This window comes from Rhinolophus sinicus, linkage group LG11 (genome assembly GCF_036562045.2).
Source record: "Rhinolophus sinicus isolate RSC01 linkage group LG11, ASM3656204v1, whole genome shotgun sequence".
NCBI lineage: Eukaryota > Metazoa > Chordata > Mammalia > Chiroptera > Rhinolophidae > Rhinolophus > Rhinolophus sinicus.
The window spans coordinates 5,508,257-5,521,450 of NC_133760.1; the positions used below are offsets into that span (position 1 = coordinate 5,508,257).

Sequence of the window (13,194 nt, forward strand, 5' to 3'; positions counted from 1 at the left end):
GTCGTTGTTGTCCTTTCAATCTTAGTTGTGGAGGGTGCCATTCAGCTCCAGGTCCAGTTGCGGTTTCTAGTTGTAGGGGGCACAGCCCACCATCCCTTGCGGGTGTCGAACCAGCAACCTTGTGGTTGAGAGGACGCGCTCCAACCAACTGAGCCATCCGGGAGCTCAGCAGCAGCTCAGCTCAATGTGCCGTGTTCAATCTTAGTTGCAGGGGGCACTGCCTACCATCCCTTGTGGGAGTCGAGGAATCAAACTGGCAACCTTGTGGTTGAGAGGATGCTCTCCAACCAACTGAGCCATTCGGGAGCTCAGCTCAAGGTGCCATGTTCAATCTTAGTTGCAGGGGGCACTGCCCACCATCCCTTGTGGGACTCGAGGAGTTGAACCAGCAACCTTGTGGTTGAGAGCCCACTGGCCCATGTGGGAATCCAACTGGCAGCCTTTGGAGTTAGGAGCATGGAGCTCTAACCGCCTGAGCCACCGGGCCGGCCCCCTTAATTACCTCTTAAAGGCCCCATCTCCAAATACAGTCACATTGGGGGTTAGGGCTTCCACATATGAATTGGGGGGAACACAATTCAAGCCTGGAAGTACTTGAAGTATTCAGCATTGTCCACGTGACTCCACTGGGAGAGACAACTAGAAGCTTGTGCTCAATCTCTTATGGACCCTGTCACGTGCACCTTTCCCTTTGCAAATTTTAATCTGTATCCTTTCACTGTGAGTATAATAGTTTCTCTGTGTTCACTGAGTCCTTCTTGTGAATCATTGGACCTCAGGGAGGTCTTGGGGGCCCCCAGAATAGGCTGTTTCCCTCCTCACGCTGCAGTGCCAGAAGCCACTGTTTCCCTAAGTGGAGGCCATGTGCCCACCCACCTGGGTCTGTTGATTCTGCAGACCAGAGCGAGGCGTCCTCGGTGTGCCCTTTGGTGGACGCGCAGTACTCCACTCCCAAGGGCCCAGAGCTTGTCTAGATTGGGAAATTGCCTACCAGGGGTGGACGGAAAAGGGGCCACAGGTTAAACCTGACAAGCTCAGGAGACCGAAAATAACCACATAGGATGGTGTGAACATAAAACTTCCTAACTAAGGTGGGCCATGGCAGAAAGTCACATCTTTACCTTCTTTGACAAAAGTCAATCTCTACTTGAAGTGAGCCTGTGTGTTGTCTTTTTGCATCTGGGATGACGTGCCCTTGGAATGTCAGTAATCCCTTTTCCAGACCAGAGCAGGAAACTATAGAATCCCTCATTAGTATTCTTGTCCCCTGGTTACCATCTCTATGTGAAGTATTAGCTATCCTGTACCCACCCCCACCTATGTAAAATGAGTGCCCGTCTCTAAATTTACTTTCATCCAATCCCAGAGATTCACACACCTTACCCTCTCACCCCCACCCCCGTTTTGCTTTCACCCACCCCCTTAATCTACCACCAATGGATTTCATGTAACCCTCCTCCTTTGATTCTATGTATAAAATAAGCTACAAACAAACCCCCATTTTGAAGAGCATTTTCTGTCCGTGGAGATTTTGCTTCCTGGCAATTGTTGTCAGTTTGGCTCAAATAAACTCTTCTAAGCTTTCTCTTAGGCTGGACGTTTTTTCGTCGACATAGGAAAGTTGCTGACTTTATCACAAAGGAAATGAATGGGGTGCGTGCAATCCGGAACTGCACAGAGAAATTTCCTTTTCATCAGGCACCAGTTCCTCACTTTACTTCTCAACCACTTGTCTCTCAAACAAAAGGCGACTTATTCCTTTTAACTAAATGGCCCCAGGGGGTACCACAGGGACACCACGCAGCATCAGCAGAGCACATCCCCAGCCCATGGTATGTGGACCCAAGGTCACTGCACCCCCCCTGCCTGTCCCTCCTCTTGCCCTTGCTACTCTATTGTCCACTGCCCAGCCTGGACCCCATAGAGAGCAGCCTTGGAAGGGGCCTCGGGGTGCAGGCTCTGTGGAGAAGGGACCCCTGTCTCTGACTGAGAAGGACCTGTCTCTGACACAGGAACTCTGTTTTGAATCAATTTTTCAATTTCTGAAATTTCAAAGTGGGCCCCTAAAACTGCCGCTCTTTCAAAGCAAGTAAGCTATTCATTGCTTTTCCTATATGGACACACAGGATGGAGGTGGGGCGGTCAGTCACTGGCAGGATTGCAGGGACCCAGGAGCACATGGCATTGACACACAGTGGATGCTGAGGACCACGGAGTCACCCAAAGTTAGGAATTGTCCAGCAAGAGATAAACCCTATTCTTTATCTTCTACAGGAGACATCATTGCCTCTGGGTGTGTGTGTGTGTGTGTGTGTGTGTGTGTGTGTGTGTGTGTGTGCATCTGCCTGTGGGTGTGATGTCTGTGTCTCTGAGTATGTGTTTTGTGCCTGTGTGGGGTGAGGATACCCATCTGTGTGCGCATGTGCTAGGCATTTGAAACAAGCCTCAGAGGCTAACATTGGAGGAGCCATCCGTATCTTGCATATCACATTAAGGATTTCGGTTATTATTTGGGAGCAACAGGAGCCATTACACTGTTTATAAGCAGGAGTATTGGGCTTATGGTAATGAAAATATGTGCTCCTGCAGTGTCTGTTCATCTGCTGGACAGGACCCAGCAGTGGCTGCCCCAGCCTCTGCCTTGTTCACACAGTGAGACTAACCTTTTACAGTCTAGGAAGGGCTGTCTGTACACCTCATCCGCGTCGTCTGTCATGCTGACCTGAGCCTTGGAGGCTGAATCCGGAGCCCCTCACAGGCCTCGAACCCTGGCGTCCTGGAGCTGCATCGGGTGGAGTTGGGGTATGAAGGTGAATTTACCTGTTGAGCTCAGGTACGTGAGCCAGGGACCACAGGGGCCGAGTCAGCAGGTGACTCCTCCCAGGGTCTTGGCTGTGCTCCTGGAGGCTGAGATCTGCGAGGAGCTCCAACCAGGTGCACGGATGGGTCCTCTGGGGGCTACAGTGATGTGACATTGCCCAGGGAGAGACAGAGGGAGTGGCGACAGGGAGGAGGCCCAGTGTTGCTTTCTCTCTCTCCCCAAAGATGGGATCAGAGAAAACGCCACATTCCAGGTGGCAGATTCAAGAAGACAGTGTATGTGACAATGACCCCGAACGATGTCCAGCTCCTAATCCCCGGAACCTGTGATGATGTCACCTTGCAGGTCAAAAGGCTTTGCAGGTCTGGGTCCGTTAAGGATCTTGGAATGGAGGTGATCCAGGGGGACCCTAAATGTAATCACAAGTTTATAAGGGCGAGGCAGAGGGAGATCTGACTACAGAAGCGGATGAAGGATAATGTGACGATAGAAGAGATTGTAGTGACAAACCAGCAGAAACTGCAAGAAAGGAACAGATTCTCCCCTGGAACCTCCAGAAAGAACCAACTCTGCCAACAGCTTGATTTTATCCCCACTTTGGGGAGACACAGTTTGGACTCCTGGACGCCAGAATGATGAGAGAATACGTCTGTGTTGTTTTAAGCCACTGAGTGTAAATTTAAGTCCTGCTCCCTTGGGAGGCTGTAGCTTTAGCAGGATCTATGTCCTTCCTTGCCTTTTCAAACTTCTTGAGCTATGTCCTTGCCTCCATCTTCAAAGCCAGTGGTGTAGCTTCGTCTCTTCCTGCTGCTTTCATCTGCTTTTCTGTCACATGGATTTCTTTTCTTCTGTGTTCACATCTCCATGTCTTCCTAAGAATTCTGGTGATTACACTGAGGGCCCACCCAAGGAGTCCAGGATAATCCCCCCTCACAATGCTTAACTTAGTCACATCTGCAATGTCCTTTTTGCCATATGACTTAACATTCACGGGCTCCAAAGATTAGGACCTGGGTGTCTTTGTGGGCTCTATTCTTTCACATACCTCTGATTCACTTATACGAAATATCCAGAATTGGCAAATCCATAGGGACAGGAAGCAGATTAGTGGTTTGTAGGAGCTGGGGGGAGAAGGGTTTGGGAAGTGGCTGCTGACAGGATACAGGGTTCCTGTCCTGGGGGTGATGGGAATTAAAAAGTTCTGGAACTAGATAGAGGTGATGGTTGCCTAACACTGTGAGTGTACTAAAAGCCACTGAACTGTATACACTCTAAAATGGTTGAAATTGTAAAGTTGATGTGATTATTTTTAACGCAATTTTTACAAAATGTCACGGGCCACCCCTGAGCAGGGAACTCATGCAGCGACAGCATGTTTCTGCCTGCTGTCAACACAGCAGCCAAACTGTCTATGAATCAGAACAGAGCCCTTCACTCACTCCTTGGTGTATTTGATTCCTGGGGCTGCTGTAAAAAAGCAACACGAACCATGGGGCTTAACCTAACAGAAATGTATTCTCTCCCAGGTCTGGAGGCCAGAAGTCTGAAACCATGCTGTCTGTCAGCAGGGCTCTTCTCTCCGAAGCCTCCAGAGAAGGGTCCTTCCCTGCCTTTTCCCGCCGCTGGTGATTGCTGGCCTTCCTTGGCCTGTAGATGCATCAATTCTCTCTGCCTGTCTTCACACCGTCTTCCCCTGCAAGTCTGTGTCTGTTCTTTCTTTTCTTTTTTATAAGGACACCAGTCATATTGAATTCATGGTCTACTTGACTGCAGTAGGACCTCGTCTTAGCCAATTCCATCTGCAATGACCCTATTTCCAAGTACGGTCCCACTCTGAGGTTCCAGTAAGGACATGAATTTGGGGGGTGGGGTGAGAGGGAGGACAGTATCCAAGCCAGTATACCTGGTCAGATGGTCACAGGGAACTACACGTGAAGTCACGGTTGAACATTCAGGGTGAGGCCATGGAGCGGCAGGTGTAGGTGACACGGGATGTGGGTACCTGTTAGTGTAACTGGCACGTGCCTTCTGGCCCTGTTAGACCCCTTTTCCTAAGGGAGGGTAAGGCCTCACCCAACCTTACCCCATCATCCATCACAGTGAAGGGATGGTGCAGCTGCAGAAATGCTATTGGCCAGCTCACTTTACTCTTCCTCTAGGTCCTTCTTGACATCTGGATGTCATTCATTGTAAGAAAATCATTTACTTGTCTGGCTATTGCACTGACCTAAAGACAGGGCCTCACGCTAGTCCCAGCCGCGACTCCAATACTACCCGGCATCTGGTTGCCCCCCCCCCCCCCCCGCTGGAGGATTTCACCAGCCCTCCACTATGCCAAGGGAGCTGGGTTTGCTCCTACCCCAAGGGCGATGTCGACGGAAAGCATCAAGACTGGGAATCAAAATCACTGAACTCAATTCAAAGACCTTCGGGGGGGGGGCGGGGGGGGCGGGGGCGGTGTGGCTTTGAGGATTCACTCCCCTGCTCTGACCCTCGGATTCTCTTCTGTAAATGGGGATTAACAATTGTTTTAACAAACATGCCGGGCCCCTTCGAAGTGCTTTACAAATATTAATTAAGGCTCACGACAACACTATGAAGTAGGTGCTATCATTCCCATTTTATAGCAGAGGAAACCGAGGCACAGAGGCTTAGCAGGCTGCCCAAGGTTGCACAGCCGGCTGGGGGCTGGGCGGGATTTCACCCGGGCTGTCCCGCACCCGTCGGGGCGGGAAGGCCTCCCTGTACTGGCAGGGTCCTGAATTTGGCATCTTGTCCTCCCCACCCGGATGTGAGCTCTGGGAGCGGGAGGCATTTAATGAGCATCGTGGAATGAAGAAGGGATGAATGGATCTCAGGATGGCCACATCCCCTTGACCCGAGCCCTCCTGCCGCGCTCTGCTTGGGGGCTGTATTCATGATCCGGCCTCTATTCCCAGAGAACCGGATCCTCCCCGCGAGGAGGGACCAGAAGGGAATCGTCGCGTCGGACCCTTAAGTGGAGGACGCAGGACCCGCTCCGGAGCGGCACGGGCGCCACCTGGCTGCAGAGTCCTGTAAGTGCCAGCGCAAGACCCGAAATGTTTGCTTTGGGGGAAGCGGAATCCCGGCCGGAAAGGGTGTAGCAATCCGGGGTCGTTTGTGGTCAGTGGTCTGCAAATCAGACGAAGCTGGGGGCAGTCTACCAGTGGCTTGCAAACTTTTCTGATCGTGACTCACGGTAAGAAACCATTTCATATCAAGTTTCGTGAAATACCACCGTCCTGCATGTTTTTATTCTATTCTATTCCGGTATTTAAACGCTGGTCAAAATCCTTCTAATTGATTCCCTGACTATAATGGGTGACCACCTGCACCATTTTTTTTTCAGCTCACAAAAATTATGGAGAAAGCGTTAGCACCCAGGCCCTGCTCCCTCCAAACCCGGGGTGAATTCTCTCATTTGTGCCGCCTCAGGTCCAGCGGTGCCATCCCTGACTTCCAGGTAAGTCATCTGGGCTCAGAGAAGCAGACTCCTGTCTAAGGCCACACAGCTCGGATGTGTAATGCCAGCTTCTGCCTCACTTCTGGAGAAGCAAAAAAACATCATTAGATGCTCCTAATCTCACTGTTATGGGGTAAAGTTTAATTTAGTCCTTTCTCCGTTTTTGCTAGTAAGGTTGAACTGCACTGGCCTGCAATGGACAATGTAAATTACTAACATTGCAGAGTTTAGGCTTAAAATTGCAAGTCCTCATATGTAACAAAAGGCTAAAGGCTACGCTATCAAAGGTGAACAAGAATTAAACTCATTCCCCTGGTTTATGGAATTACAAGTGTCAAACAAAAACAAATTGGGGGAGGACGGGCAGCATGAAGTTTATTCTGGAGTGATGGAGGAAATGTTTTTAACTAGATAGAGGTGATGGCTGCACAACACTACGAAAGTACTAATGTCACTGAATTGTTCACTTTAAAAATGGTTCTTCATCCAAAATCTAACAGTACCTTCCTTTTGCATTAACTGAAATAATGTCAAGTGCTTAAAATATTGTCTGGCATCAGTTGGTTAGAGTGTGGTGCTAATAACACCAAGGTTGCCAGTCCGATCCCCACACGTGCCACTGTGAGCTGTGTGCCCTCCTTAAAAAAAAAAAAAAATAGTGCGTGCCACATAGTTAAGCCCTCAACAGATAGATGTAGGGGACCATGCCCACTATGGTTACCAGGCCATCTCCCACTTACCTCCCAAATACCCCTGGGAGGCTTTAATCAAACATGGCATTCTTCCACATGGGGTACCCCACAACTCTTGTTGCAGCTGTCCAGCCCGTTTTGTTTGTGTGCCATCCGTTTTGGTGTATGTGATGAGGGCCATGTGGAGCTGGCACCTTTAGCTATCCTTTGTTTTGCTATCTATGTAATTAAGGGTCTGAATCTAAAAGTGGGTCATGTATCATTACCAGTTCAATCAGTCCCATCATGACCTTGGCCATGTACCAAGTGTTGTGTGCTTGACCATAAGTACTGTTATTTCTATTGTCATTGTCTTTGGCTTACAACTGCCCTCTCCCAACTTCTCCTCTCAAAGACAAGACGCTCAGACCAGAAGTTATTTATTTTATTTCCACCACAACCCCCAAAAGGATCGCTCCCGCCCTCTCTCACCTAGATGTAGCCCCTGCCCCAACACCTTCACAAAACACTGATTTCCTCTGAGCTAAAGTGAACACCCAGTCACCAACTATGGCCACACCCACTCTGCCGAGCTCCCCATCTGCCTCCATAGCCACCAGCTCTTCGAACTTGCCTACCTTTTGGCTCCCTGCCCAAATGTAGTTTCCCAAGGTCACCTGGCTTGCTTGTTTTGCTTATATTATTATATGGGTGCCATTCTCAAAACCCTCCCTGACTTATTCCCTAGATGGCTCTCCTGTGCTTATTTACCTAGTCATTCTGCACAGCTTTCTGGCCTCACAGCCCTGTTCGAGAGCTGGTTTCCAAGCTCTCCCCTGCTCCCTGAACTCCCGGGGGCCTCAGTCTCTCAGCTGTCACTTGAAAAGTGTAGGTGTTGACTAAGGCCAAACGATCCATGATTCTGGGGAGGAGGGGACCAAAATGGACAAGAAATGGACAAGAAAGGAGATAAGGATAAAAGGAGAAAGAGAGAGAAGGGGAGGCTTTGGAAAGAAGCTAGAGGCAGAGGGATGATGGGGGGACCCTCCCAACTCAGCCCCAGAAACAGAAGTGAGCCAGAGCTGAAGACCAGTGCCCCCTACAGCGCGAAGCCCTGCCTGCCTACTGGCTGTTGCGGGTCCTCTGGCTTCGAGCCTTGTACACTTCGATGAGCAGGTCCTTGACATATTGGATCTCCCGCTCCACAGACTCAGCCCGCTCCCTCAGCTCCCGGTTCCGTGCCTCCAGCCCCTGACACTCGCCCTCCAGGGCCTCACCCTCTGCCCGCTTCCTCTGTCGGTACCTCAAAGCAGCTGACTTGTTCTGGTCTCTCTTCTTTTGCTTGCGGTCCCCTCGAGTGATGGCAGGACTGGGGTAAGGGGCTGGGCGACAGGTTTGAGGTAGAGGAGGGGGCTGCTGTGGTGGGGGCATGGGAGCCAAACCCGAATCCCCCTGCCCAGCCTCACTGCGGCAGTAGATGGCCAGCAAGTCTAGGGTATCCATGGCAGGGGGCTGGTGGAGGTCAAAGGTGGGGGGTAGGGGGACAGGGAGGGAGGGTGCCGCTTGTGGTGGTGGCTGTGGTGGTGGGGAGGATGGTGGGAGGAGTGGGGCATCGAGGAAGAAGTCTTCCATCTGCTCCAGCTCCTTCTTGAGGAGGGAGGCCATGGCTTCCAGGTCAGGGGAGGGTGGAGAAGATGGGGGAAGGGCACCTGAGGGTAAGGGGGGCTCCAGAGGGAGAAGGGCTGTAAAGTCCACCCGCTCAGTCATCCAGTCAGAGAAGCCATCACCTGGAGGATTGGAGGAGGACAACCAATGAACCAGTCAAACATCTAACCAGTCAACTAACCAACCAATCAACTAACCAGTCAACCAAACAACAACCAGTGGACCAGCCAACCAATCAACTATCTGATTCAGTAACCAATCAACCCCTTTAACCAACCAATCAATGAACTAGTCAACCAACCAGTGACCAAAACAAAACAGTCAACCAACCATTTCTTCAACCATTCTAACATCCTCTTTACTGATTAACCTACATCTGTGATTTGATTTACTTTCTAGTTTCTTCTTAAAAAGCAAACTAGATCACACATACACAACACACCCCGTTTCATCTTTAATTAATTATTAAAACCCACTATATGACAAGCATTGGGGACACACTAAAGGAATAAAATAATCCGTCTCAGGGCTTCTGCATATGCTATTTTCTCCACCTAAACAGTTCTTCCCTTGGTCTTTTCATAGCTCATTGCTTCCCATCCTTTAGGCTTCAGCCAAAACGTTACCCACTTGGAAAGGGTTTTCTGGCTATGGACTCTAATCTAGGTCCCCATTGTCATTTTGTAGCTCAGCTACTAAGTGTTTCAACGTATCCCAATACTGCACACTTATCATTTGTCTCTTGTCTGTCTCCCCACTAGAGTGTGAGCTCCAGGAGGGCAGGGATGTCAGTCTTGTTCCCAGCTATATCCCCAGCACCTAAAACTGCCTGGCATATTATAGGTGCTTAATAATTATTTATCAAATGAATGTATGAATGAATAAATGCTCCCTCCTTCTGTCTTGTGCCCCATACCACAGCTCACCCCACCTCCATTCTCCACCTGTCCTTACCTGCCAGGGGCTCTCCCCCCCCTGGAAGCCCGCCCTCCAGGGCTCCCCCAAGGACCTCATAGGGGCCCAGGGGGGCAGGGGCCAGGGGGAGTTTCCCATAGTCTACGAGCCAGCTCAGTCCGCTAGCTGGGAGCAGGGCCCTGTCCAGCTCCAGCCCCAGGGTGGCCAGGAGTGACATGGCTGCAGCACAGGCGCTGGGAACGAATGGCAATGAAGGAAGCTGCACCAACAAGTGAGAGGAGGCTCTGGAGGTTGCTCAGTTGGCCGAAGGCAGGCACCAAGGTGAAAGTGGAGAACCTACACGTGTGAGACAAAAGTGGGCAGGGTCACAGGCGAACCTCACTCACCGCCAAAGTCACAGGGAAACCAAGTTATACTCCCACATGGGGGGGGGGGCCTCCCTTTTCCTTTCAACTGGGTTTGGGACTATGCCTTGCCCTCAGAATTCTAAATCTGCCCTTTTCCCAAATCTTAGCCCCACCCACTCCCAAGGGGATTCTCTTTAAGCCCGACTTTATTTTCTTCAAAATTCCGGACCCAATCCTCCAATACAGAAACATAATGGTTTCCCAAGGGAATTACCTTAAGCCCTTCCCACTCACCCCATAATATTCCTTCATTAAAAAAACTCAGTCCCAGGGGAATTTTCTTCCAGCCACACTCCTGCCTCTAAAACATTTCCTTTAGGCCCCACCCCCTCCCTAGGTCCCATCTCAAATCAGTTCCCAGGGGAATTCCCCCTGCCCCACCCCTTCACCAATGTTATCCATTCAAATCCCGTAGTGACTACCGTTATCCCCCCAAGCCCCGCCCCACTATCTTAGCTGCACCCCTCCCCCCCAGGTCCCTACTATTTCTCCAATCGAAACCCCACCCCTCATCTAACGGTTCGCTTAGCTCCGCCCCTTCGCATAATAGTCTCCCTAGCCTTATCGTTCATCAAGGCTGAGATCTTTGTCCACCCCCTTGTCTTTACGCCCTGCCTTCTACCCAGTCAATGTAAACTAGCACCCGGCCCAGCAGATGCCTGAATGAAAGGGAGAGAAGCTGTGCTGCACGCCTAAGCAACGTGGACCAGGGAAGGTGGAGGTGGCCAGCAGAGAACAGCTCTCTACGCCAACCTTCCACATTTGGTTCTCTCCCCAAGGGCCAAAGCGCATGCTCCACCACTAGAACGGTCCCATTGTTCTCACGCCTATGCGGGCGGGGGGGGGGTGTCAGTGCGCATGTGCAGCTGCCTACTGCCAGCCCTTCGCACAATATGGGCTCTGGTGCGCTGACGCGCAGGAGCAACAGCGCGAAGACAGACTCATTCCGGAAGAAGGAAAAAAAAAAAACTCTCTGAGGGTTAGTGCGCAGGCGCAACCACATACAGGCCCTCTTTAAACTCCAACACAAGAAAAAGGCACTCCCCCACCATCGAGCCGAGTACGCATGCTCGGCCGCGTGCCCATGCTCGTTTTCCCTCTTCTGCGCCTGCGCGACCGTGATCCCTCACTTTCGTCTCCCCAACCTCCAGGCCTGGTCGTGAGGGCCGCGAGCTTCGAAAAGGCGGGAAAGGCGGTTGGAGAGGGAGGGGTGAACGGTTACTCACTCCATGGCTGTGGAAAGGAGAGGCAGCGGCGGCCTCGGCTGAATAAAGAAGGCAGGAGCGAAGAGCGCAGGCGCGGTGAGCGCGGAGACGGGCGGGGGGCACGGAGGGTTCGCAGCTACAGAGCCATGTCTGGGGCTTCGCGGACAAAGGCGGCTTCGCCGTAGTATGAGGAGAGATCGTGATCTGAGGATGGGGAATGTGGTGGCCCCAGGGAGTGGGAACAGATATATCGCGGGCGGCGCAGCACGGGACCGCCCGGATCCTTCCGCGCCCCGCCTCCGCGCGGCTCCAACCCAGAGGCGGGCCTGGCCCGCTCCTCTTGGGGATCCGGCCCCCTCCTCCTTTCGACCCCTGGGGTTTGGCCCTCCCTTCCCTGTGGCTCTACGGTTCATCCCCCTTCTGCTGGCTCTGGCCCTCCTGCTCTCTCGATCCTAGGCCTGATTTCCTCCTCCCTGAGACCAGCACTTGTTAATTTTTCCTTTCCTTTCCTCTGCTTCATGAATTTCCGGCCGGCCACACGCTCATCTCTGCATTCCCCAACTGCCTGCTCTCCCTGAGAACCCTTTTGGTGGGTAGAGCCCCGCGTGAGTCACAGCCTGCACTCCATTCTAATCACAGACCTGCCATGGGGGTCTTGGGCAAATAAGTCCTCTAGCCTCATAGATAGCGAACTATCTATAAAATCAGAATAACCAACTCTACCTAATGGGGTTATTTGTGAGAATTAAGGAAGTCGATGCCTGTGAAGCCCTAAGCACAGAGACCAGCTTACATGTCTGTTCAATCTGTTTTATTATTAATAGGAACTCTGGGGCCCCAGTCTCACACCCTCACACAAACGCCCCACACACTCCCGGCAAAAGCCTCAGTCACTTGACCATCCAATACCAGCTAATAGGTCGTTCTTTTGTCTCCATTCCTCCAAGGTGTCAATTTCCAGCCATCCCCACCCTCTCCATTCCAAGTAATGGCCGCTCAGCCTCATCCTGGTGTAGGGGTGCAGAGAATCTGGCATCATCGCCCCCACTCCATCCTTTTCTCCCTCCCCTGCCAACCTTCCCTCAATCCTTGGCTGCAGCATTCCTTTCAGGCCAGTTGTTTCATTCTTCTAGCCCTGCCCCTCTCCCTGACTTCCTGAGACGCCCCCCAGTGGATCAGTCTTCCAACCCTGCCAAAAATGGGGAGACTTCCCCTTCCATTTACTAAAAGAGGGCAAGCTTCCTAGCCATCTCCTCCCTGTGCACTGGGCGCTCTGCCAGCCCAAATGGGTGTGGGTCTTTTCTCTGCTGCAGAAACCTGTCTTTCCCTCCCTGCATCCATCCACGTCAGGACATTACACTGGAGTTCAACCTTCATCACTTTTGTGGCAGTTATGAGACTGAATCAAGATCCAGAGAAGGTGGGGGAACCCTGATCTTGAGAGTTATGTGGGAAGTAAAGATAAGCGGGCTTCTTCCTTCCCCCGTGTGGATGCAGGAAGTCCTTGGCATCTGACCACGTTGCCTTAGAGCACTTACTGTCCTGTCTGCCAGTATTTGAGCACTTGCCCTGTATTTCCTTGAGTCTGTAGAGGCTCTGTTATTACCTAGGCAGCACAGAGTTGTGGTTAAGACATAGATTCTGGAGCCAGGTTATTTAGGTTCAAACCCTGACTGCACCCCACTTACTAGCTTTGTGGTACTGGCAATTTCCCTTAGAAAGAAGAGGCCATTAAGAGTGCCTGTTTTTTAGGGCTGTTATGAGGATTAAATGAGTTAATCCAGGTCAAGCGCTTAGACTAGTGCCTGGCACATACTAGGTGCTATACACATAAGGGGTGGTGATGGTGGTTGTCACTGTTCCTGAGGTGGGATATGTTTTATCTCCACTGCTAAGCACTTAGTGCTTTAAAACTGTGATTGGTCTTCCACCTTTTAAGTGAAACTTAAGGACCGATCTCTTCCTACTTGTCAGTATAGAAATTTGAACAAGACCAGGCAGGGTTAGGGTAGACGATTGGACAGAC

At 51.3% G+C, this 13,194-nt stretch overlaps 3 protein-coding genes across 5 annotated transcripts in view; 2 read left to right on the forward strand and 1 right to left on the reverse strand.

Annotated features, from left to right (window-relative positions):
* Positions 1–5,923: 5,923 nt before the first annotated feature.
* Positions 5,924–13,194, forward strand: part of NUP62 (nucleoporin 62) — a 29,184-nt gene continuing 21,913 nt past the window's right edge. Inside the window, exons 1-2 of one of the 3 annotated variants that reach the window (XM_074316068.1) lie at positions 5,924–6,041; positions 6,192–6,305. The gene's annotated coding sequence lies outside the window, so the exon portion shown is untranslated. Of the gene's footprint in view, positions 6,042–6,191; positions 6,306–11,125; positions 11,265–13,194 lie in introns of those variants that run through there. The other 2 variants (XM_019741556.2, XM_074316067.1) reach the window with 2 other exon arrangements.
* ATF5 (activating transcription factor 5) lies at positions 7,406–11,326 on the reverse strand. The gene is made up of 3 exons (XM_019741557.2): positions 11,190–11,326; positions 9,596–9,892; positions 7,406–8,763 (listed from the first exon to the last, which is right to left on the reverse strand). The coding sequence occupies exons 2-3, from the start codon at positions 9,771–9,773 to the stop codon at positions 8,099–8,101; spliced, it is 843 nt and encodes a 280-aa protein (XP_019597116.1). The 5' UTR covers positions 9,774–9,892; positions 11,190–11,326; the 3' UTR covers positions 7,406–8,098.
* The window catches only part of IL4I1 (interleukin 4 induced 1), a 34,634-nt gene continuing 32,567 nt past the window's right edge, over positions 11,128–13,194 (forward strand). Inside the window, exon 1 of the mRNA XM_019741444.2 lies at positions 11,128–11,264. The gene's annotated coding sequence lies outside the window, so the exon portion shown is untranslated. The remainder of the gene's footprint in view (positions 11,265–13,194) is intronic.